Here is a 20886-nt window from a genome sequence, read left to right as displayed (position 1 = left end):
GTCGTATGTACTTATCCATCAGTAGACCAAGATTATATGGTTACGAAAAAGGTATCTCCAAGTAATGAGCAAACTAGATGATCGCAGGGTTGCTTAGTATCACTCAGAATAAACATCCTTCATGTCGGTTCTTGCCGTGCAGAAGCGCTGCTCATCCCAGTCTGCGGGATAGCTTCGCCGGTCGTGACTAATCAGTGGAAGCCTGTGTTTATATGGCAGAGGATATCCAAACCAAAGCAGCCATATCCATTCCGCCTTCCTCCCACATTCATCCACCTTCTTCGAGCATCCTTTTCCATCATTATCTTGTCCCTCTGCTCAGTCAAGCATCTGCCAAACATGGAACCCCAATTCTCCATATTCAGTCTCCTCCCCCCCGAGCTCCGCCTCCTCATCTGGAAGCATGCCCTCCCATCCCCCATCCATCAAGGCCTATGCATCTACCAAGTAAAGCGTTACTTTGTATCCGACGAGACCCCCTATGGATTCCCACTCGCATGCCTGCCCACAATGAGAGTAGAGATGCCTCTTTTCCTTGTAAATCATGAAGCCCATCTCGTTGCCTGCAAATGGTTGCGAAAGCAAACGGGGACCTTCTTGTCCCACCTCACCCAGGATGAGTTTTGCTTCACCCGATCTCCTCATCCCACCTCGGACGCTTTGTACTTGCCCGAGGACATCTTTCTCAGACTGCTCACTGAAGGACTAACTGCGCATAATGCTGCCCAATACGTCGGTTTGAATGGTCAGTCCAGCCTGCCTGCCCGCCTGCCTGCGTTCCGCCGTCTCGCCATCCCCCGGCCTCTGCTGGAAAAATTTCGTTGGTTCATCGGAGCAATTTTCGCCATGGTAACATACCCACAGTTTGAAGAGATTCTGGTGGTCGAAGACGTGTCAGAGAAGGTGGAGGATCTGATAATGCTACCTGGGGTGCAGAGGCCGTGGGAGTGGGCGGTGGTTCCTGGGTCGGAGACGTTGGTGTGGGATAACAGTAGGAGGGCATATCGCCGGGAGGAAAGCCAGGAGGGTGATCATCCTGATGCCGATGCTTTTGCGCGGTTTGTCGCGTGGGCGAGCCTCAACATCCATAGGGTGACGACATGGCATGATGGTAGACTGCTTCGGGTGAGGCGGGTGTATACAATCATGAAATGAGCCTTGGGTGCTGGTTGGGCAGTAGAAAGAGAATTGAAAATTCCATTGCTTTGATTAGATAAACGAATTCCAAGTTGTTTCTATACTCTGCGTAGAGGGGAATGAGTAGTGACGGCAAACAGTCTTGAACTGTAAGAGGGGCTCTCTGTATCTCCATTTCTTATAATTCTCAAACGGGCTGCCCAGTTTGCAGTCGCTCCTTCCTGCGTCCCCAGATTGCCCTGATATCCCCCCACATACCTTTCGAAATATCCCGCAAAGCACCGGCACTTTCAACCTGTAGCTCGCCCGTCAGTAAACAAAATACCTTGCATCGCACATCATCATTTTCGAGAGGGCCACTTACCACCGGATAGATCACACAAATGAGCACACTGGCCCAGACCCAAATAAACGAGACAACAACCCACCCCGTAAAGAACTCTCTGTTATACACATACCTCGTCCCAAACAGAGTGAACGGAACAAGAATCACGGCAACCGCAATAAATATGGCATTCGCTGTCCAAGCGAACCGCTGCGCTTTTCGAACCAAAGCAGGATCCATGGGCTCAATGGTCTCGTTTTCGAGGTACTCAATAATATCGTTCTTCGGCTGCGTAGTGGACTCATTGGGGGTGGATGTCGCTGTGATAATTTCGGTATCTTTATTCTCCTTTGCTGATTTCTCGGTCGAGGTCTTCTCTGGTTCGACAGGGACCCCGGTGATACTATTCGTTGCCGACATGTCCTGTCCGCGCTTCCCTGGGAAGATCAAACTCAAAAGCACAGCAGAAATAGTCCCCACCCCAAACGAGGCCAGGTTTCCAGCGACGGCATTTGTGGCGTCGCCAGTAGTCGCAACACTGATTCCTCCCGACCGTTTCCATGAAGTGATAAACCAGACAATGATACCCAGACCAAATCCGATCCAGGGAGCGGCGATAGCGGCGACAGTGGACATGCGGTCCCAGAGCAGAATCAGTCCCACGGGAATAGCGGCTCCGCCGACGATCACTCCCAGCACTGTTAGCAACCAGGTCAGACTGACGCCTGCGGCATTGAGAATGCAGCAAAACGCGGCGAGAACAATGGCGTAGATGACAATGCCCCAGTGGCTGACGCGCACGAGCGTTGCGGAATCGGTATTGGGGCGAAAGTAAGTTTTGTACACGTCGAAGGTCAGTAGCGAGGAAACGGCGATGAGTTCGGCGGATGTGGAACTAGTCACTGCCATGAAGAGAAGGATGAGCATGAGCACTGCGCCGCCTTTCCCTAAGAGGGTGATGGCGGTTGCTGGAGCGGAGAGTCCGGCGTCAACTTGCGAAGCTGACAGCGGATTGGGATATGTTGGGAACGCTGGGTTGCTGGTTAGGGCTGCGCAACCGAGACCCATCGCTGTCGCAAAGCCAAATGGAATCCCTGGTTTATTAGTATCTAAAACAGATATATGGTTCTTGAAAGCCCTGAGACTCACCATACCACGCAACTCCTCCTAGCAGATATGCCTTGACAGAAGATTCAGGCCGCGACGCAATCGCCCGCTGCCAGTAGGCTTGATCCAGCCAGACAGTGCTGAACCCAGAAACAAATATATCCACGGCGAAGATTAACCCACCAACAGACCGGAACGCCAGATACGATCCATCAGTATTCCGATCAATCGGCATATTCTGTGACGCCTCCTGCAGCAGATCATACAACTTCCCAGGGCTCCCAATGAGATCACTAGTAGCCGACACCGAAAACCCAAACACCAGTATCGCGATGAACAGAATAACAGTGTGAGTATAATCCGCGATGAAGGTCGCACGCAACCCACCGACAATAACATACGCAGCGACAACAGCAGGAATGAGAAAGTTAGCGGCATACACATTCATCCCCGTGATTGCTGCCACCACTTGCGCTCCGCCGAGCACCAAACACGCGCTGACCAGCATATTCGTAGCCAGTCCATTATACAAGTACGTGAGATGAGCAATCTTGCCGTGCCGGGAGAGAACGATCTCCGGCATGGTGTGTGCGCCCGGCGCATTAGCTTTGATTTTGACGGCAATTAAGGCGAAGAGAAGGATCTGCAGAGTGCCGATGGCGCCGTACCACATGGGTCCGCAGACGCCATAGGAGTATGCAAAAGTCGAACTGGTCAAGAGTGTAGCTGACCAGGTCCAGGAGGAGACAATTCCAGCGGAGATCAAGCCCGGCTTGACGGATCGTGACGCGGTGTTGAATTCTTCGGCGCGATGGGTAGAAAACTGGGTGTACCGATTTTGCAGCCAGGAAATGCCCAGCATAAAAAGGGCAAAGATGCCACCGATGCCGATGACAATCCCATAGCCGGCACCTGGTGGTAGGACTTGAAGCTCGTGAGACATGGTGAGATTGTCCAGGGTGGTAGGGATAGAGGCAGCATGTTGCATACCATGCTGTCTGCTGTGCTCAGATATAAACCCCACTGGAGAATGATAGGCTTATCATGGTTTGGCATGATAGCTGTCGCCAAGCACGGCCGTTGCTGCTCGAGAACGGGATTTGGATGATAACAATAGCTCTCCTTGCATCATTCTCGCCAATCAAGATGGTGATTGCTTCTTATCGCGGATCATCCCAGCAGTTGGAGAACTCGCCGTTGGAGTAACCTGCCAGGATCTGATGCGGCGACGATCATTTATCAGCAATCGATAAGAGCGACCCCAACTCTATGGCTGTTTATCTTATGTTTTATTCTAGACTAACGCCACTTGGTGCTCTGAGCATGATTCTCCAATCGATTGCGCGCCTGTACGTTATTGAGTCCTGCCAGGCTCCTGCAAGTTCAAAGTAGGGTCTAGGATCGCCGGCAATCACTATGTAGAGTTCTGCCTTATCAAAGTTGGGGTAGATAGCATTTCACTAGATCCTCATCACTCTACGCCTAGCAGAGACGAAGCGTCTTCACATCCTCAGGTTTAAAGGCCTCCCCGTGCATGATACCGTGGATGTAAGCCTCTCCAACCACCTGATAGTCTTCATGCTCACGCCGCAAGCAGAAAGGCACTTTCCCACCCGATATCAGAGCAATGGCGTCCCCTGGCTCCGCGCCCGCAGGAACCAACCCCAGATACCCTCGTGCCGTTTGACACACCACAGCGGACCCAAACCGCTCGGAGAACTCTACAGCTGTCAAGCAATAGAGCCATAGATCTTCTCGCAAAGTGTCCAGATTGACTAGGACGGATGATTGTGGAGTCTTCGTTCGATTCAGAGTTTGTCCGAGCAGTTGAAATGACCTTTCCAATCCCTGTCGATCGCCCCATGGGCCATGTGCTGCGTCGCCTATTGGTATTTTGAATTCTAAGCCTTCCTTTTCATCGTCCATAGGGTAGTCCGCCTTTGATGAATCGATGAACTCCAACACTTCAGATATGTATTCCATCGCCTTATCGATCCTAGAAGGGAAACTTCCAACCTTCACGATCGTGTCGACGATGGATCCGGCGATTTCTAGGATGGCCTCGTTCTTGGGATCGACTCCACTGCTGGCTGTACCACCGCCCCCTGCGTGAAAGCCTCGTTCGGACGGCCATGAGCATATTGTTTTGGGGTATCGGTTAGTAGTCCAATCCGGTATCCACGATGGAAGGCCTTGTGAAGGGGCAAGGCCCCGTGCTCGTGAAAGAAGCTCGAGGGCTTGTCCACGGGCAACGAATATGGAAGCATAGTGGCGCACAATAGTCTCAAGCGGTTTCTGGTAATCCGTGCCAAACCCTTCTGCATCCGCAGCAATGTTCAGTAATGTAAACAGCTTGTCCCGTCGGAGTGTGGACTTGGAATGTTGAAAGAGCTCGAATAGATCCAAGAGCTCGCGCTTCTGATTCTCCTGGTACATCTTTCGGGTCTCGCCCAGACTGAGGATTGGTTGCAGATTGCGGGTGGCAGGAATCTTGAGGTTCTTTACCGCAGATTCGGCGTAGTTCTCGCATGCCAGCACCGCACTGTATAGCTTGTCCCATTGTAGCTTTTCGGAACCGCAAACAACTTGGAGGTCCCTTGCGAGAATTACTTCTTGGATAATCCATGCTCGCAGAAACCACGACCGCGAAAAGAACTCGATTATGGCCGCCCACGTCCGTTTGTTCAGCCTGGACACCATGTTCGGTGAGGCATGGATGTCCTGCAACGATTTCAGAGCAATGCTGCTGTCATTGGCATCGTCGCCAACCCATCCATAGACTTGGGTAGCTTGACGGTATATTGTCGGTAGCAAACTGATCTGCTGTGACTTTTCAATTGGATCCGATTGATTGATTGATATACCATCGGCCCAAATGTTGATAGAGCCATCGGATTGTTGGATATGGCTCAGTGCGTAGTATAACGAGGCAGTAATTGGAATGTCGCCTTCCGGGGTTCTCATGGAGAATGGCTTGAGAGCTGACCCCCAAGTGTACGACAGGGCCGTGAATGACGGGTTCTCATCCAGCGAGACATGCACGATATCACCTCGGAGCGTCAGGTCATTTTCCTCACCGCACAGTCTCAACAATCGAATGTGCTTTAGTGACTCCAGTGCATGGAACTTGTAATGTCCCGTACTATTTTGAAGACTGACAAGAGACAAATTGGGGGTATCCGTCTCCACATCGGTCAATGTAGCCGCGTAATGATCACCCGTCACCCCTAGATCGAGGCTTCCGGTTGTATATAGTCTCCAGGCGTTGACAAATATAGCTATCTTCGGTTGGGTATAGATGTCATAGAGTCGGATAAGCGCATACACTCTCCGACACCCAGCTCCCTCCAGAGCTGTTTTCCGAGCCTGTAGGGGCAAGTCAGCTTGTTGTCTCTTGAGAATAACACATAGGGTTTCGTATACCATCTCAAAGTCCTTATGGTGTATTCGGAAAGGTGTTTGTAAACCTCCCGACGTCACTTGAACGTCTAGGTAGTAGCTGACTGAACTGCCTGTCCATTGTTTGGCCTGGTCGCATCCGTGGCTCACCAGAAAATCCGTGAATGGATCAGAATCAAGGAGTACAAAGGCTGTGTGTGCCACATCTGGGCCTTCTTGTCTCTCATAGGAGTCGTAACCAACTCGCGATCGGCACGAGCTGGTCCAATGCTTCTCAGGTATGTAAGCGTTTCCCAGTGCTTCCTGTAACATGCGCGAAATCTAGATTGAAAATTTGTTAGGTGCGTAGCTTTTAATGGAAGTCTTTCACTTACGACAAGTTCACCTGAAAATTCTTCCTCTTGGCGGAGTGGATCAGGTACCGTCATGAAGACCGTCTTGACCCCCGTCTCTTCATCTATATGCACTCTACCTGGATTTGTCTTTATCCGATGGTCAATGCACAGACCATCATGATTGTCAAGGCTTTCCAGATCACCAGTTAGGAACACAATCCGAGCAGGTGCTATTGGATCCTTCCGTCGAACGCGGTTGTGCAGGTAATCACGAAGTAAGTCTTGCGGAAGACCAGGTATATATACCACCGTGGGCCTTTTGCGGTCGCGCGACACAGTTGGAGAAGGCACTCGTCCATTCGTTCGTCTTTCAAGGGGTTGGTGCGGTCGATCTCCTCGCTTTTGTTGAGTCTGAAACCCTAATCCAATTTGCTGGTGTTGTTTCATGCGCCCCTGCGATGGCGTATTTCCATCGCCATGCCCTAGACTGAGCTGAACACCTTCCGCATTATGTGGATGGTCTTTCTGGCGTATCCGAAGAGGCACCTTCTCCACTAACGCCGATCCTGTCAATGCACCGGAATCTCTCCTCTCAGGCTTGAGAATAGTTAGATCGAATGTTTTTTCCGCCGTATCGATGACTTGGTAGCACACCAAGGCACTCTCGGCCGCACTGATCCCCCCTTGTAACTTTATTGGTCCTCTGTTCGGGGGCAGTTCTTCTTTCAGAAACACGAGCAACGTTCGATCAGGAACAGGCTTAGGAGCCTGCTCCTCTTTCAATTCGCTTGTGTGGGTCGTTGGCTTTGGTTGTTCTTGATATCCGCTATCTTTGCTCCCATTCAATTGTGGGGGAACTGAAGAGTTGTGTTCTCTGAGTATGTCCAAGCCATCAATCGTCTCACCAGCTATGGCTTTCTCAAACTCTTCATCATCATGACCCCGGATACTGAAATCCTCTCCTTCCAACCCTGGTGTCTCTTTTGCAGTTTCTTGTAAATCTTCGGTCGCTGAGGTTGTTCCGTTACCACTTGACGGTTCAGCCTCAAGGCCAGCCAATCCCTCGCGGTTGTCTGCTTCTGTGGTGAGATGTGGACCCGACAACGGCATATTCTTCTCATTCTGCGCAGCGTATGGTGGTCTGTCGCGCGTTGTCAATGCCAGCGGCCTTCCGGGAGTGCTCAAGGGGGTGCCGGTCTGTGGTGGTGGGAGCTCAATAGGATGGCGAACATGATTGCGACTACTTTCCTCGGTCCCGGATGTGGACTGAATGTTCCTCTGAGCTAAGTCCTTTCTTTTACCCCATCCATCACGGCATGTTCGGGGTATCTCATGCTCCATGTCTACCGTATATCCCGAATTCGTAAGCTTTTCCGCAACGTACCCTGGAGGCTGTGTCAGAGTGTCCTGCGCTAATGAGCGCTCAGAAATCTTGTAGAGCTGACACAGATTGTCCGCAAGCTCCGAAGGGAACATCTCGTATTTGATGCAGTTCTGGGAAACCCATATCTTCAGAGGTTCCTCCTCGTTATCCCTCAATAGGCATTCAGCTATACCCTTTCCCCGGGTAATAACTTGGTCATTATGTCGAACAGTCAGTGCCCAGAAAATCTCTTTCACAGAAAATAGCTCAGCTGTGAACAGCCTTTCCACTTTCTTTCGTATATTAGGTGTATCCTTTGCAATCAGACTGTCATAAATTAGTCGAATAGTCATGTCACTATATGGTTTGAACTTACCGGCTCATCAACTTGATTCTCGTCAGAAACTTGTTGGTTGTGGGTTCCAGCAATCTAGGATTCTTATCCTCGCAAAAGACCTCTCTCGTGGCTACGAGCTTTCGAGGACCAAGATCAAATACACTTCGGATCTTAGGCATATCGTCAAAGGCATCCCAGTTGAAGACAAGGAGCGGCAGGTCTTGTCCAAAGTACCTTCGCTGCCTCTCATCTGGTATGTACCAGGAGTCGGAAGCAGTCATAAGAGTGAAGTCATCGCGTTGGGATGGAAGGCGCACGGGGAAAATCTTCATGGGCTTGATTAGTACCAGACTGTAGGGATGCGTTTTCTTCAAGAGACTGTTTGCGTCTTGTAGAATTGCTAATATATCCGCCGGCTTTTCTGGCTTGAACTCTTCAATCTCTCTCAGCAGTAAATCGGCACCCGCATTGCGGAGCTTAAGAATCTTTGTGAAGAGCATCTCGTTATCTGGGTATAGCTCCTGGAGCTTGGGTGTATGCTTCAAACTTTTTGGGCCCTTCCAAATGCAGTCATCAGGCTGAAGCCAACAAAATCCGGTTTTAGATCTTGGGTTCGGCACACATATGAGAGCGTCATTGATGAAAGTCGACCTGATATATTTGTCAGATTGAGATTGCCACATTTAGAGAATTGTACCTACCTAATAATTTCCCTGCTGTTCTGGCTTTTGGCCTCAATATCGGTATAAAGCTGACCGATCTGTTCCAACGACGGTTCGGTCTCTTTCAACTCGGCCAGCCGTGAGAAATAGAACTTGAGGTCCATACCCACAACCACCCCTAGATTACTCAACAACTGCCAATTAGTGAAATCTTGGTGCAAAAGCAGCGCTTTACGCGGGAGAAGCTTTTCCAGACCAGGACGGCAGGTTTCTTCGAGCAAGGACTGTTCCTCATGCAGGCAGTCCACCATCGTTGTCCGGAGACTGCTGAGAACCTTTGCTGACTTCCAGCCCCCGGGAACAAGCCAATCAGAATACTGATCGAAATATTTGCTCAATAACAGAAGCCATAATGCGGATGAGACATTGTCGAGCAGATATTGGAAGTCCGGAGAAAGAGCATTTGCTGGAGTGGCTAGCCGTGGGATTCGCCAAATGCCGAAGTTCAAGCGAAGCCAGTCCATATAGTCAAATCTGTCTCCACCTCCAACACCAAGATAGTCTCTGTGTAAGAACTCAATCTTGAAGGATGTCCCCTGTAGTAATACTGCAGCTGAATCTGGTTCCTTAGAAGGTATGTAAGCAACGGACGCTCGGCAAGGCTGGCTTCGCTCATTCAATACCCAGAGAGAGCGCTTGCCATCCCCGGTCCATTTGTTTTTAAAAAGGAAGTATAACTGGTTAGCCAGCTCAGGAACCCGGCTGCCTGTTAGTCGCCTTTGGTAGGTTTGACTGTCCTGCCAGCTTCGAGTCCAAGCGGTTTGCCGCTCCACAATCAAATCACATACAATGGCCGGGTTATATGCTCGTGCTCCGGCATATTCAAAAAATCTCGCCCGGTCTGACTTCATTCCACCCGCGACAGCAGCTGGGTTAATCTCACAGATTTTAAGGCCGCCTGGGACGCTTGCTGGAACAAGGGGGAGGAAGACGACCCTGTCAGCACCCGAAACCCATTCGTTGTCTCGTAGGGGAAGGATGGCAAGATTTCGAAGCACATCTTGAAGCCTTCTATTCTCATAGTTTGCCAGGAGCTTGATGACAGTGCTTGCTAGGCTTTCATGCCACTGATCCGTCTTGTCCTGCACACCATGGTTGTTTACCAGATGACTTAGGTCATCCATGAACTCATCGGGAGTCATTTTCTTCACACCGAGCCGCTCAATAAAAGGCCAGTCCTCATGCAAATACCGGACGGAAAGGTACCCATCACGCGTGGTTGGACAGAGTGTGATGGGATACCCGTTGGAATCTCGAAACTCACGAGGTACATATCGAAGTGAGTCTGGTAAGGCAAGTATACCCTGACCATTTTCATCCACACCTTCACAGAGTAAGACTCTCTCCTTGGCTACTTGTGATGGAATGCAATGTTTGACCTGTTCGAAGAAGCTTTTTTCAGGACGTATGTCCGGGAGAAACCTGAACCACGGAAAATCACTTCTGTGTGTCACGATCTCTTTGACAGCTGCGGTGAAGGCGTTGGGGAGAGATTCGCACAACATACGATTCCACTCTCTGGATGATGAGATCTCCTCTCGGCTTGTAGACAATAGGAAGTCACCTTGAAGGAGGAACTGGCCCGAGTCAATATGTAGTGGCAATAGAAAGAAACCGGTGGACCCACCGTGAAGCCATAACTTCGCACAGGTAAGACTGCATATACATCCTGACTTTCTAGTACTGGTTGACCGGACTCGTCGACTGGAAACGCCAACTTCAGTTCGGTGTTCTTTTTCCCTTGTCGCTTCTTTTCCTGAGGCATCCCTTCCACCTCATATCGACAAACGATATAGTTCTTTCTCTGAGCAACGGGGAACATGTCACCGGTAAGGGTCAACTGTGTCATTGACAGTCCATCTGGCGATGTCGTATCCTGTCTTGCAGCATCGTAGCAAATCTTGTTACCAGATTGGAGCTCGATGTGCAACCGGAGTTCTCGCAATTTAATGAGAAAAGTCAGGACCTTAGCTCCAAGAACGTTCAAATCGTGAAAAACAATTCTTTCATCGGCCCGGGGCGCAAAGCGAGCATACATTGAAGTATTTGCATGTCGTGTTCCATCCGGTGGACCTTCCCATATTGGAATCAACATACCCATCTGGTTTGATGCGTCGAACTTGAATGTGTAGGGCCCTGACGCTATCCAAACCGACTCGGCGACACTGAATACTGACTTGAAGCCGACACCTTTCTCGCCTGTCGCCTCTATCTTGTCCTTCTTTGTGCTATGCCCAAGGTTACAGATGGCCTCCACCTGTCCCGGTTTGAATCCCAACTCATTACAATCCGTACGAAGCACACGATTGCGATAGGTCAAAGCCAAAGTCGGTGTAACATTTGCAGCATAGTCATTATCATCAGCATTTTGGATCAGCTCAAGAAGAAAGTGCGTTGCGGTCGAATAGATATCTTCACCGAAGCTATGGCGACTATTAGATTCCGCGTGCAGTGATTTAGGAAAAGGCGGTACACCCACAACTGCAGTGCGCTGTCAATGATACTTTGGGCAGTTGGATTCTTGAGGATGCCTTTATACTGTGCGCTAATGCTGTCAATGTGATGCTTCGCAATGTCCGTTGTGATCGATGCTGGGCCTTCCATCCTGATCTTCTTTCTTGGGGTTTCGATGTTCCGTTACAACTAAAGCCTTCTGAGCCTCGAGAGAGAACAGGTCCCTCCTAGTGGATCCGTGGGACCATATATCTCCTCATGCTAATTTCTTAACTTACTGCATGCACAAGATCCGCGACAGTCCGGCGCGGGGTGAAAGGAACAGCCTATCCAGGCGCTAACACGTTGCTCACAGACCGACGCGGGTTCCGATAGCTGCTTCTTAGTCGATTCTCCGCCAATCGCCAAGTGTTTCCATTTTCTTGCACCCATGTCTTCGTGCAGATGGGTGAGATTGCCAAGAACATCATTGGGGCCAGGCACTGTCTGGACCTGTCACTCATGCTTGATAGTGGGTGTTTGATTGAAGACGAGCTGCAAATGCGCAGCAGCCCTGGGTAAGCACAGCTTGTTAGTACGAGGGTATGTTGTTAGCCGGCCATATACTGTTGGACTCTCTCTCTTCCTCCATGTCCACCTGGCTATATGTTTCACTTTAGTCGTTATCAAATATCCGTCAACTTCTGGGCAGTCAGGCAGAAGAACCACAGCTTGTGAGCTGCCGAGCAATGTGCTAGTAACTGAATGGATAAATAAGAACATCTCCCAGTCAAAGAATCCCCCTGAGCGAGAAGTAAATACTCTCTGTGGAAGGGAAGAAGGAGCGAAACATTTACAGCATGACCATTACGGAATTAATGCCCCAGTTACATAGCCGACATCCTAAACACATCGCTTGAGTGAATTGCCAGCAGCTTCCTGAACTCAAACCTCGTCATTCATTGGTATCTACTGGACATAGCATCCCTGCCAACCACTACACCTGCTCCGCCAGACTTCTAGTCGCCTCCACCGAGCCAGTAGCAATGGGAACGAACCCCCTGTTCACCTTCGCCTGATCTCCGTCAATCTTACCCTCAGCATCATCCTTCCTCCCATACCCACCTCCTCCAGGAGTCTCAATAACCAAACGATCTCCCGCCTTCATCTCGACCGAATTCTTCCCACCGATAGACATAACCTCCCCATCCTCGCCCTGAACCCACAAATTCTTTCCACAACACCCATCCCCACCCCCGTCCATCCCAAACGGCCTGACAACCCGCCTCTCCGACAGGATAGACGCCATCATCGCGATCCGAAACTCAACGTCCCTGACCACCCCGTCACCCCCTCGATACCTGCCCTCTCCACCACTCCCACCCCTAAAGCAAAACCTCCTCAGTAGCACCGGATACCGTCTTTCCAACGACTCCGGGTCCGTTATCCTCGTATTCGTCATATTCGTATGCACCCCGTTCGTTCCAGACCAACTGGGGCCCGCTCCACTGCCTCCTGCGATCGTCTCATAGTATCCGAAGTCGTCGGTGCCGAAGGAGAAATTGTTCATGCAGCCTTGACTGGCGGCACAGACGCGGAGGGTCTTGAAGATCACATCGACAATACGTTGCGAGGTGAGGACGTTGCCGGCGCAGACAGCGGCGGTGGGCGCCGGATTGAGAAGACTGGGCTTGGGGACGTGGACGGTGACTGGGGCGAGACAGCCGTGGTTCAGTGGGATGTCGGAGTCGACGATACACCGGAGGGCGAAGATGATGGATGAGTAGGTTATGGCTATGGGGGCGTTCCAGTTGCCTTATGAATAGTTAGAAGGAAGTGTCTCATGTAGGTGGTGGTGGTGGGAGTTGGCTTACCGTAGACTTGAGGACCAGTGCCTGTAAAATCGAACACCGCAGAACCGTCATCCCCATTAAGTGTGATTTTGAGGCAGATCGGCGTTCCATCGTCCATATAGTCGACCTCTTTGAGCTCGGTTTGGTGGAACTCGCGCGCGAGCCGCTTGAACAGATTGCGGATCGCGAGCTCGGCGGAGGACTGGATGGCTTTCATGTATACCTGCAGACATGGTTGTGAGTCGTCTGATCTAGTTGGATTAGAATAGGAACTAGTATGGTTAGCTCACCTGAACTACTTCCATGGAATACTCCTCGATCAGCTGATGGATGAGTCGGATGCCACAGTGGTTGGCAGCCACTTGGGCTTTCAGGTCTGTCACATTGTCTTGATACCGACGGGTGCCACTAGAACCGGGATATTTTGCTGGCTCGTCGCAGAGCAGTCGGGCGAGTCCGACTTCGTCCAGAACACCATCTCTAATCAATAAGAACGATTTGAACAAAGCCCCTTCTTGGCCGAGTACCTTTGAGGATGGGGGCATCGAGCCGGGCAGGATACCGCCAATCTGAATATGTTAGCCGGGAAAGTTGCCCCGAGGTGGAAGGAAGGGAGTGCGTACATCAGCATGATGACCTCGTGAAGCTGTCCAAAAGATGATCTCTTTTCCTTGTGCATCGAATACGGGGGTTATAACGGTCAGGTCTGGGAGGTGGGTACCTCCAAACTCTGTACGAGCTGGTCAGCATGGTGAATGAATCAATGGATAAACTCTCAATTTATACGCACCAGGTGCATTAGACAACAAAACATCACCCGCCCTCAACCTTCCCTTCCATTCCTCAATCTGGCCTCTTACTGCAAAGGCCATGCTGCCGATCATCGCAGGTACATGGGGAGCATTCGCGACCAGAGACCCGTCCGGACTGAACACGGCGCAACTGAAGTCAAGCCGTTCCTTGATGTTCGCACTCACACTTACCTGTTGCAGTACGCGACCCATCTGCTCTGCGACACTCATGAAGCGGTGACGGAATACGGACAGTTGAACTGGGTCAATAGTATCAGTGGCAACGCTATGACTCTTTCCAGACACACTGATGTCAAGAACCAGTTTGTCACGCTCGGATGTCGCTGAGGAACCAGGGCCCACGAGGATGGTCTGCGTTTCGTCGACTACGAGCGCCGGTCCGTTCACTTTCTGTCCCAGAGGGATTGATTTGAGGATGTATACGGGCGTGTCTATCCAACCAAGCTGATCGAAATAGACCTTGTTTGTAGCCTCAGCAGTCGGAGATTTATCTGTGGGATTGAGGGGTTTTGCTGGGACCGAAGCAGGAACATCAGGCGAAGGCGCAGCAAAAGAGCCCCGGCCTATGGCACGAACACGAATACTATCAACAAACACCTGCCGATCTGTAGGGGTAAAGCCGAATTGCTGATGATGAGCATTGACAAAGGTCTGCAGCATATCATGGCTCTCGTCCACTGCAATCATAATGGTTGTTTCGCTGCCGTCATAACGCATATTCAAGAACCGATCCATGTCCACGTTCAGTATTCCATCATTACCTAAAAGATCCTTGGTGGCTTGGGCAAGTTCCTCCAAGTGCGATAAAATTGTTGGGAGATTAGAAGAATCGTATGCTTTAGCACATGGCCTCTGACCTTCCTGCACAACATCGGCCAGGCCAATACCATAGGCAGAAAGAATCGAGGAGTGTTTGTGGATCAAGACCTTCTGGATGCCCAGAAGCTCAGCAATGGCATAGGCATGTTGGCCACCCGCTCCACCAAAGGATGCTAAGTGATGCTTCGTTGTATCGTACCCGCGAGCCTCCGTCAGACTTCGAATGGGGCCACACATGGCGGAATTTGCCACGTCGAGGAATCTGCATGCATGTTAACCACGCTCCTATCTCATGTTCTAGTTAGCTGCTTACCCCTGCGCCACCTGCGCCCAGCTCATTGACTTTCCCGTATCTTGATTGATTGTTGCCGTCAAAGCTTCGAATTTGGCAATAACTATATCGCGGTCCAAAGGCTTGTCCTCATTCGGTCCAAACACGGAGGGGAAATACTCAGGGATCAATCTTCCTAGAGCCAGGTTGGCATCTGTAATGGTCAATGGACCGCCTTTGCGATAGCATGCGGGCCCAGGATCCGAAGACGCGCTTTCCGGGCCAACGGACATCAAGCCATCGCGCCAGAACAGAATGCTCCCTCCACCAGCAGCGATGGTGTTTATATTGAGTTGCGGAGTCTGCATTGAGATCCCCGCCGTGGTGGTCTCAAAGATATGATCTAACGTCCCATCATACCGACTAACATCTGTGCTCGTTCCTCCCATGTCGAATCCAATCAGTGGGGCTTGGCCCAACTCGTCATAGCAAGTACGAGCATACCCTACCACTCCACCAGCCGGGCCAGACAAAATCGAATGCAGTCCAGAAAGCCGATGTGCAGGGACCAGCCCACCATCGGACTGCATGAATTCCAGCTTAGTATCCGACTTGTCGATATCTGGGAAACTGGTCAAGAACTGCTTCAGATATCGTTCAATGGTCGGTGTGAGGTATCCATCGATAACGGCGGAATTTCCTCGAGGAACTATCTTCGTTCGTTGAGAGACAGCATGTGAGAGTGAGACATTCTCGAACCCGATCTGTTGCGCCAGCTCTCGGATTTGGAGCTCGTGATCGGGAAAGGTGTACGCATGCATCAAACACACGGCAATAGATCTGTATCCTTCTGCGTATATTTTCCTCAGGTATGTCTCTACACCCTCTAGATCCAAGGACTTGAGAATCTGAACCGTTTCTCCGGAGGTACCCGTCAGTTCTTGGAGCACTGGCGGAGAGGAGAGATCCATGCTTCGCAGATCGGTATCGGAGCAGTTCCGCAGGGTCACACGCTCGTCCACCTCGAACACATCTGAATAGAGTGTTTCGGGTCGTCCGATTGAGAGATCAAACATGAATGGACGTGACTGATTGCCGATTTCCAGCAGGTCTTTGAAGCCCTCGGTGATGAGAAGGGCAGTGCGCTCGCCTTTCCTCTCTAGCAGTGCATTCGTCGCAACGGTTGTTCCCATACGGATTGACTCTAGACGTAAGATTAGCTTAGAATGGAGTCTAGTAATCCAGGATGTCTCACCGATATCCTTTGTATCCAACCCTGTTCCGCGCGGAATGCTCCTCCCATAGTATATCTCCAACACGCGGCGGATAGCTTCCGTAGGGGCATCATCGTAATTCTTCGGGTCGACGGAGAGAATTTTCACGACGATATCTTCTTGACCAGGGACTTTACAAATGCAGTCGGTGAATGTTCCTCCGCGATCTATACGGTCGGTCAGCAGCTTTAAACGACACTGTCAGTTAGTGATTGTGATTGCAACAGACCTATTGAGATACGCAGCTTCTGTCGAGGTTCTACACTTGGCATTATGAGTAACGAATACAACTGTTGACATTGAATAAAATCAGGACTACAGTTGTGGCAGCATCCATCTCATATGGCAAGGCTACAGATCGAAGAACGGCATCATCGGCCGAGAGTGGAGGTGCAGGTGGAGAAGTCACCGGCCCGTTATCTCCAACATTTCCCCTCTCACCCCTCAGCTTCGGAAGGTCAGTTGCAGATCTGGCGGGTTATCAGCACCAGTGAGAGGGAGAACTGCCTGGTCTGTATGTAGGGCTACCTGTTAGTATCACATACCCCGCGTCTTATCGCAGGTTGTCGGATGCTCGCTCCGACATTCTCTGATAATCTTAGCGCAGAGTACATTGGACTGGGACTCTCAAAGCAGATCTCTCCATATTATCTTGGGTTATGGGACGAATAGTACATGAAGAAAATGAAAGCGATACAAAGTCCACATAGGACCCTAAATATGCTGTGTTGTTAGCATTCATTACAACTGATGCGTTTCAGATACTTACATGCTATTTCGAGATGATAGCAACCCAGAAGCCGGTAGCAGAACATTACTATTCAATCTTCCTCCAGACACATCCGGCTTGAAGCTATTAGGCACGTATATCGTGCCATCCATAATGCGACGAGCGGTTCGAACAAACGACAGGGATTTAAATACGGGCTCGTCCTTCATCGGCGTCTCAGTCTGCACAATCACCCCCATAGTGCCGATGGGATGGCTTATCAACAATGTGTCAAGTTCCGCCGCTTGACCGATGATCTTATTTACCACACTCCCGGGGATGCGACTACACGCGGTGGTGCAGATCGCTCCTGTCCCCGCCATGCTCTCATGGCACATTTTGTCGAGGTATAGCCGCGCAGCGAGATGTGCTTTGCTAGGATCCGGGGCTGGCGCGACAAAGATGGGCAATGGCACAGCCTTTCACCTGTCGATCCAATCTTCCCAGTCTTCAGTCATTCCAGCAAGGACAGCTGCTTTTCCCAACAGCTCTCGCGTCTTGGCCTGCCAGTCGGAATTAGCTGTCAGATCAGCAGCACTCTCGTGGCCGGTAATGTTGAAATCGTGAGCATTGGCGAAAACACACAAATTCGCCACGTCGAAGATGGTGACTTCGATCTCTTTTCCAGCCACAGTAACCCTGTCGATTACGTTGCTGGTAGGAAGTAATCCCCTTGAGAGCTCTGCTCCGATTGTCTAAACAGCGTCAGCCATCCAAACCCTATCCAATGAATGCTTGTAACTTACCTCTCGATAATCCATCAATATCGGGCTCCCCGTACCCGGGACACCAGCAATTTCATGTATCCCCTCCGGCTCAAAAGTACCACTTTCGCTAATAGGAACATGAGCACTCAACACCTTCCCCGTCCCAGTATTATATATCCGAACCTCCTGTGTCTTCACCATCGGGTCCACCGAGCGCCCAGGTCGAAGGAACTTGACCAACCCTTCCTCGATCGCGAAAGGTCCCACTGCCGCAGAGATGTTGCCGCAGTTGGCACCGTAGTGGATGAAATCCCCCGCGACACCTACCTGGGCGAATGTATAATCAATATCAGCATCGGATCGTGTCGAGGGTCGCACAATGGCAATCTTCGAAGTCACTGCTTTGGACCCGCCCATGCCGTCCATCTGCAGAGGGTCCGGTGAACCCATGACTCGCTTGAGGAGGCGGTCTCGCTGGGGTCCGGGGGCGGGGAGGTCATGTTCGTGGAAGATGAGGGCTTTGCTGGTGCCCCCGCGGTAGTAGATTACTGGCAAGGAGTATTGGGACGGTATTGGCATGATATAAAACAATTTTAGTGCTCAGGTAAGTTGGATGGTAAAGATCTTGGAATTTTCCATGGCATAAATTAAGGTCCATATTCGAAGATCTACTCCTGTGTTATAAAGGCTATCCTCGGCTATGCATACCTTGTTCTCTCCGTGCTGAATGATGTCCCAGTTCTTGTCAAGCGCAGATATACCGATCCCCCTCTCCGTCAATTCCTTGTTTTATTCGGCCCGATACAGGACTTTGGGGTTTGAAACTCAATGTCAGGGTGATTTGAGTGAATGCGCGGGCCGCTCCCGCGCCGCTTCTACAGCGGCCGACTCTCCCTGCTCAATGGTTTACTGTATACTTGAACCAAGGTTAAGCGTACTCGTCACGAGGCAAGCTTATTCTTACTCTAGAAACGATAAAGTACCGACGACTAACCTATTACGAAGCTCATCCTGAGCAGACCTCTCTCAAGATATACTGTACTACAGGAATATACTCATCAGGATAATCAAACTGACTAGATATAGGAATAATAAGATTTATTCTTAAGTTCCATTTATTATAATCTATATTTCTATTTATTCTATATTTGCTCTTCTTTCTGTGTACTGAGGTATACTGTCAAATAAAGAATAAAAGACTAAAAAAGAATATATTCAGAAGTCAATTAGTAAATCAATCGTTATGACTATAAATCTAATTTAGGAATAAAAACCCAGCGTACTGGATCAGAAAAAGAATAAATATAATAATTTTCGATTTGTTTCAAAAATTACTACACAAGTCTACTATAACTACCCGTGGCTACTAAGTACGTCCTGTAGATAACTACATGCAGGGTTGTTTGACATATTTTAGATTCTGGCCACTTACGTGCCGTACTGATAGCTTAGTATGTATCCTCCTGGTTTACCACAAGTGTTCGGGATATTCGGGGACTTATGTGGGACGTGGGACGTTTGGAATGGGTGGGTCAGCCGGTCTAAGAGGCTGGTAATTGGCCGTTTGAAGTCCTCATGACATCATTAATAACAAGATGCAAACGGTGCAATCTGCACAAACACTTGGGATATTGAAGCCGATCAATTCGAATTGAACAGCTACAAAAGGTTATAAATATGGCCACACGCTGGTTACTCACTTCCTTGATAACATCCAGACATTTCTATCACGCAGCTCACAAGACTTGTCACTCCTGGTTACTCAAGCGAAAATGCCAAATCGTATCGCCATTTATGCCCACCGCGGCTGGATAGGTTCGAAGATTGTAAAAGCCCTTGCTGAATCTCCTGCATCTGTCAAGATTCTTTGCCGGCCGGGATCAAGCGTTGCGGGATTGCCTTCCAACGTGAGCGCAGCTAATGTGGACATAACGGATCAAGCGGATCTGATTGCCGCTCTAAAGGACATCGATATTCTTATGTGATTTACCCGCCTCTATAACCATAGTATCTTCACACGCTAACCTTTCACTTAGCTCGCTGGTTGGCCATGCTGGTATTCGAAGCCAACATCACTTGGTTGAGGCTATTCCGAAAACCGAAGTCCAGTTATTTGTACCGTCCGATCTCGCCGTCAGATATGCTGGACAAGGGCTAGGTATTGATCTCATACGGGCGAAATTAGAAGTTGAAGAACACGCCAAGCGCCTCGCCGTGAAAACAACCACGGTATTGACCGGAAATTTGGCTGAATTCGCGCTCGGCACACCGTATGTAGTTGATCTGATTTTGCATTGAAAACGATTGCTGACGAAGTTCAAAAATCCCTGCTAGAGCTATGGGCGTCGATCTCTTGAATAATCGTATCATCTTCACTGGCGATAGTGCTTCACAACCGTTAAACCTATGGTATGCAAAAACTGTCCATAACACGAACCTTCTGTCGTTAACAATGCCTAGCACCCGAAGCTATGTCGCAGCAGCTTATGTCTCCATGTTTGCTGATACTCCGATTGAAATCCTGGAGAACCGTACTTTGAGCCTTTCCGAGCTGAGACCCACAGGCTATGAGATACAGCAAGCGCTTACAACTAAGTTTGGAGTGCCTCCAGCCCAGCGCACAATTCCGATTGAGAGGGTTTCCATCCAGGTGGATGAGATGATCAAGAATGGAGACCCTGGCGCGCTTGCTTGGTATACTCGTAAGAACTGGGGCAACGGTGATCAGCTCAAATTCTTAGGTACCGATTTCTGGGAGGTTGAAGGATACACCAAGGCAACTGTTAAAGACCTCCTTGTGGAAGAGAAGCTAGAAGAGTATCGTCCCCTCCCAAAGGAATTCCTCGACATCCTGTATGTTGACTACGCCGATTGTGTTTGAAATCCAGCTTGCCTTTTGTAGGAATGTCATGTCGGAATTAACCTTGAAGGACACGCATACCAAAAGGAACAAGTATCGCATTCCATCATGGGTTCCCAACATAGGACAGGAAGAGCTGGAAATTATTACTTAATTAGTTTTAAATTTATTATAACTATATATATGAATACAAGATCCCTTCTGACAAGTATTAGATAATCTATATAATGAATTGATAATATTATTAATTATATTTATACATAATTCACTGTCCTATCATTATAAATAATTAATTTATTTTCAAATATAAACACTGCATATAAAATTTTGAAAATTTTATATGAAAAATTAGCCCCCACTACT

General features: G+C 49.7%; 7 protein-coding genes across 7 annotated transcripts; 2 read left to right on the top strand and 5 right to left on the bottom strand.

Annotated features, from left to right (window-relative positions):
- Window positions 1–126: 126 nt before the first annotated feature.
- Window positions 127–1084, top strand: ASPBRDRAFT_45539 (2EXR domain-containing protein; the record flags this gene model as incomplete). The annotated part of the gene is made up of 1 exon (XM_067625432.1): window positions 127–1084. A coding segment is annotated over exon 1 (530 nt), but the record flags the coding sequence as incomplete, so codon positions are not given.
- A 240-nt stretch (window positions 1085–1324) lies between these two features.
- ASPBRDRAFT_197935 (sodium:solute symporter family protein) lies at window positions 1325–3512 on the bottom strand (the record flags this gene model as incomplete). The annotated part of the gene is made up of 3 exons (XM_067621152.1): window positions 1325–1432; window positions 1502–2556; window positions 2612–3512. 3 exons carry the CDS (start codon window positions 3510–3512, stop codon window positions 1325–1327), a joined length of 2064 nt encoding a protein of 687 aa, XP_067477498.1.
- A 292-nt stretch (window positions 3513–3804) lies between these two features.
- On the bottom strand, window positions 3805–11420 carry ASPBRDRAFT_652851 (HET domain-containing protein). Its single transcript, XM_067628523.1, has 7 exons — window positions 11205–11420; window positions 10353–11148; window positions 8705–10302; window positions 8043–8654; window positions 6343–7993; window positions 5993–6289; window positions 3805–5935 (listed from the first exon to the last, which is right to left on the bottom strand). Exons 1-7 carry the CDS (start codon window positions 11327–11329, stop codon window positions 4052–4054), a joined length of 6963 nt encoding a protein of 2320 aa, XP_067477497.1. The 5' UTR covers window positions 11330–11420; the 3' UTR covers window positions 3805–4051.
- A 641-nt stretch (window positions 11421–12061) lies between these two features.
- Window positions 12062–16476, bottom strand: ASPBRDRAFT_181967 (uncharacterized protein). The gene is made up of 8 exons (XM_067619967.1): window positions 16417–16476; window positions 16169–16354; window positions 14956–16117; window positions 13802–14904; window positions 13635–13741; window positions 13302–13580; window positions 13033–13234; window positions 12062–12973 (listed from the first exon to the last, which is right to left on the bottom strand). Exons 1-8 carry the CDS (start codon window positions 16457–16459, stop codon window positions 12156–12158), a joined length of 3900 nt encoding a protein of 1299 aa, XP_067477496.1. The 5' UTR covers window positions 16460–16476; the 3' UTR covers window positions 12062–12155.
- A 384-nt stretch (window positions 16477–16860) lies between these two features.
- Window positions 16861–17250, bottom strand: ASPBRDRAFT_45535 (uncharacterized protein). Its single transcript, XM_067625431.1, has one exon. The coding sequence runs from the start codon at window positions 17154–17156 to the stop codon at window positions 16953–16955; it is 204 nt and encodes a 67-aa protein (XP_067477495.1). The 5' UTR covers window positions 17157–17250; the 3' UTR covers window positions 16861–16952.
- Window positions 17251–17378: 128 nt separating this feature from the next.
- ASPBRDRAFT_129519 (uncharacterized protein) lies at window positions 17379–18242 on the bottom strand (the record flags this gene model as incomplete). Its single annotated transcript, XM_067618145.1, has 2 exons — window positions 17379–17651; window positions 17703–18242. The coding sequence occupies 2 exons, from the start codon at window positions 18240–18242 to the stop codon at window positions 17379–17381; spliced, it is 813 nt and encodes a 270-aa protein (XP_067477494.1).
- Window positions 18243–19393: 1151 nt separating this feature from the next.
- ASPBRDRAFT_76782 (uncharacterized protein) lies at window positions 19394–20657 on the top strand. Its single transcript, XM_067629334.1, has 4 exons — window positions 19394–19644; window positions 19700–19933; window positions 19998–20072; window positions 20124–20657. The coding sequence occupies exons 1-4, from the start codon at window positions 19436–19438 to the stop codon at window positions 20542–20544; spliced, it is 939 nt and encodes a 312-aa protein (XP_067477493.1). The 5' UTR covers window positions 19394–19435; the 3' UTR covers window positions 20545–20657.
- Window positions 20658–20886: the final 229 nt, after the last annotated feature.

Source organism: Aspergillus brasiliensis (assembly GCF_001889945.1).
Source record: "Aspergillus brasiliensis CBS 101740 unplaced genomic scaffold ASPBRscaffold_9, whole genome shotgun sequence".
NCBI classification, from domain to species: domain Eukaryota; kingdom Fungi; phylum Ascomycota; class Eurotiomycetes; order Eurotiales; family Aspergillaceae; genus Aspergillus; species Aspergillus brasiliensis.
Note: the sequence above shows the minus strand (reverse complement) of the source record. Positions and strands in the feature narration are given on the sequence as shown.

Coding starts and splice junctions, on each gene's coding strand:
- ASPBRDRAFT_76782 (XM_067629334.1), top strand. CDS start 19,436: ATGCCAAATCGTATCGCCATTTATGCCCACCGCGGCTGGATAGGTTCG. Junction 19,645..19,699: donor AAGGACATCGATATTCTTAT/GTGATTTACCCG, acceptor CCTTTCACTTAG/CTCGCTGGTTGGCCATGCTG. Junction 20,073..20,123: donor TCACAACCGTTAAACCTATG/GTATGCAAAAAC, acceptor AACAATGCCTAG/CACCCGAAGCTATGTCGCAG.
- ASPBRDRAFT_45535 (XM_067625431.1), bottom strand. CDS start 17,156: ATGGGGGTGATTGTGCAGACTGAGACGCCGATGAAGGACGAGCCCGTA.
- ASPBRDRAFT_652851 (XM_067628523.1), bottom strand. CDS start 11,329: ATGGAAGGCCCAGCATCGATCACAACGGACATTGCGAAGCATCACATT. Junction 7,994..8,042: donor AGAATCAAGTTGATGAGCCG/GTAAGTTCAAAC, acceptor AATTTATGACAG/TCTGATTGCAAAGGATACAC. Junction 6,290..6,342: donor AATTTTCAGGTGAACTTGTC/GTAAGTGAAAGA, acceptor TTTTCAATCTAG/ATTTCGCGCATGTTACAGGA.
- ASPBRDRAFT_181967 (XM_067619967.1), bottom strand. CDS start 16,459: ATGCCAAGTGTAGAACCTCGACAGAAGCTGCGTATCTCAATAG. Junction 16,118..16,168: donor GTTGGATACAAAGGATATCG/GTGAGACATCCT, acceptor TCTTACGTCTAG/AGTCAATCCGTATGGGAACA. Junction 13,581..13,634: donor CACGAGGTCATCATGCTGAT/GTACGCACTCCC, acceptor TAACATATTCAG/ATTGGCGGTATCCTGCCCGG.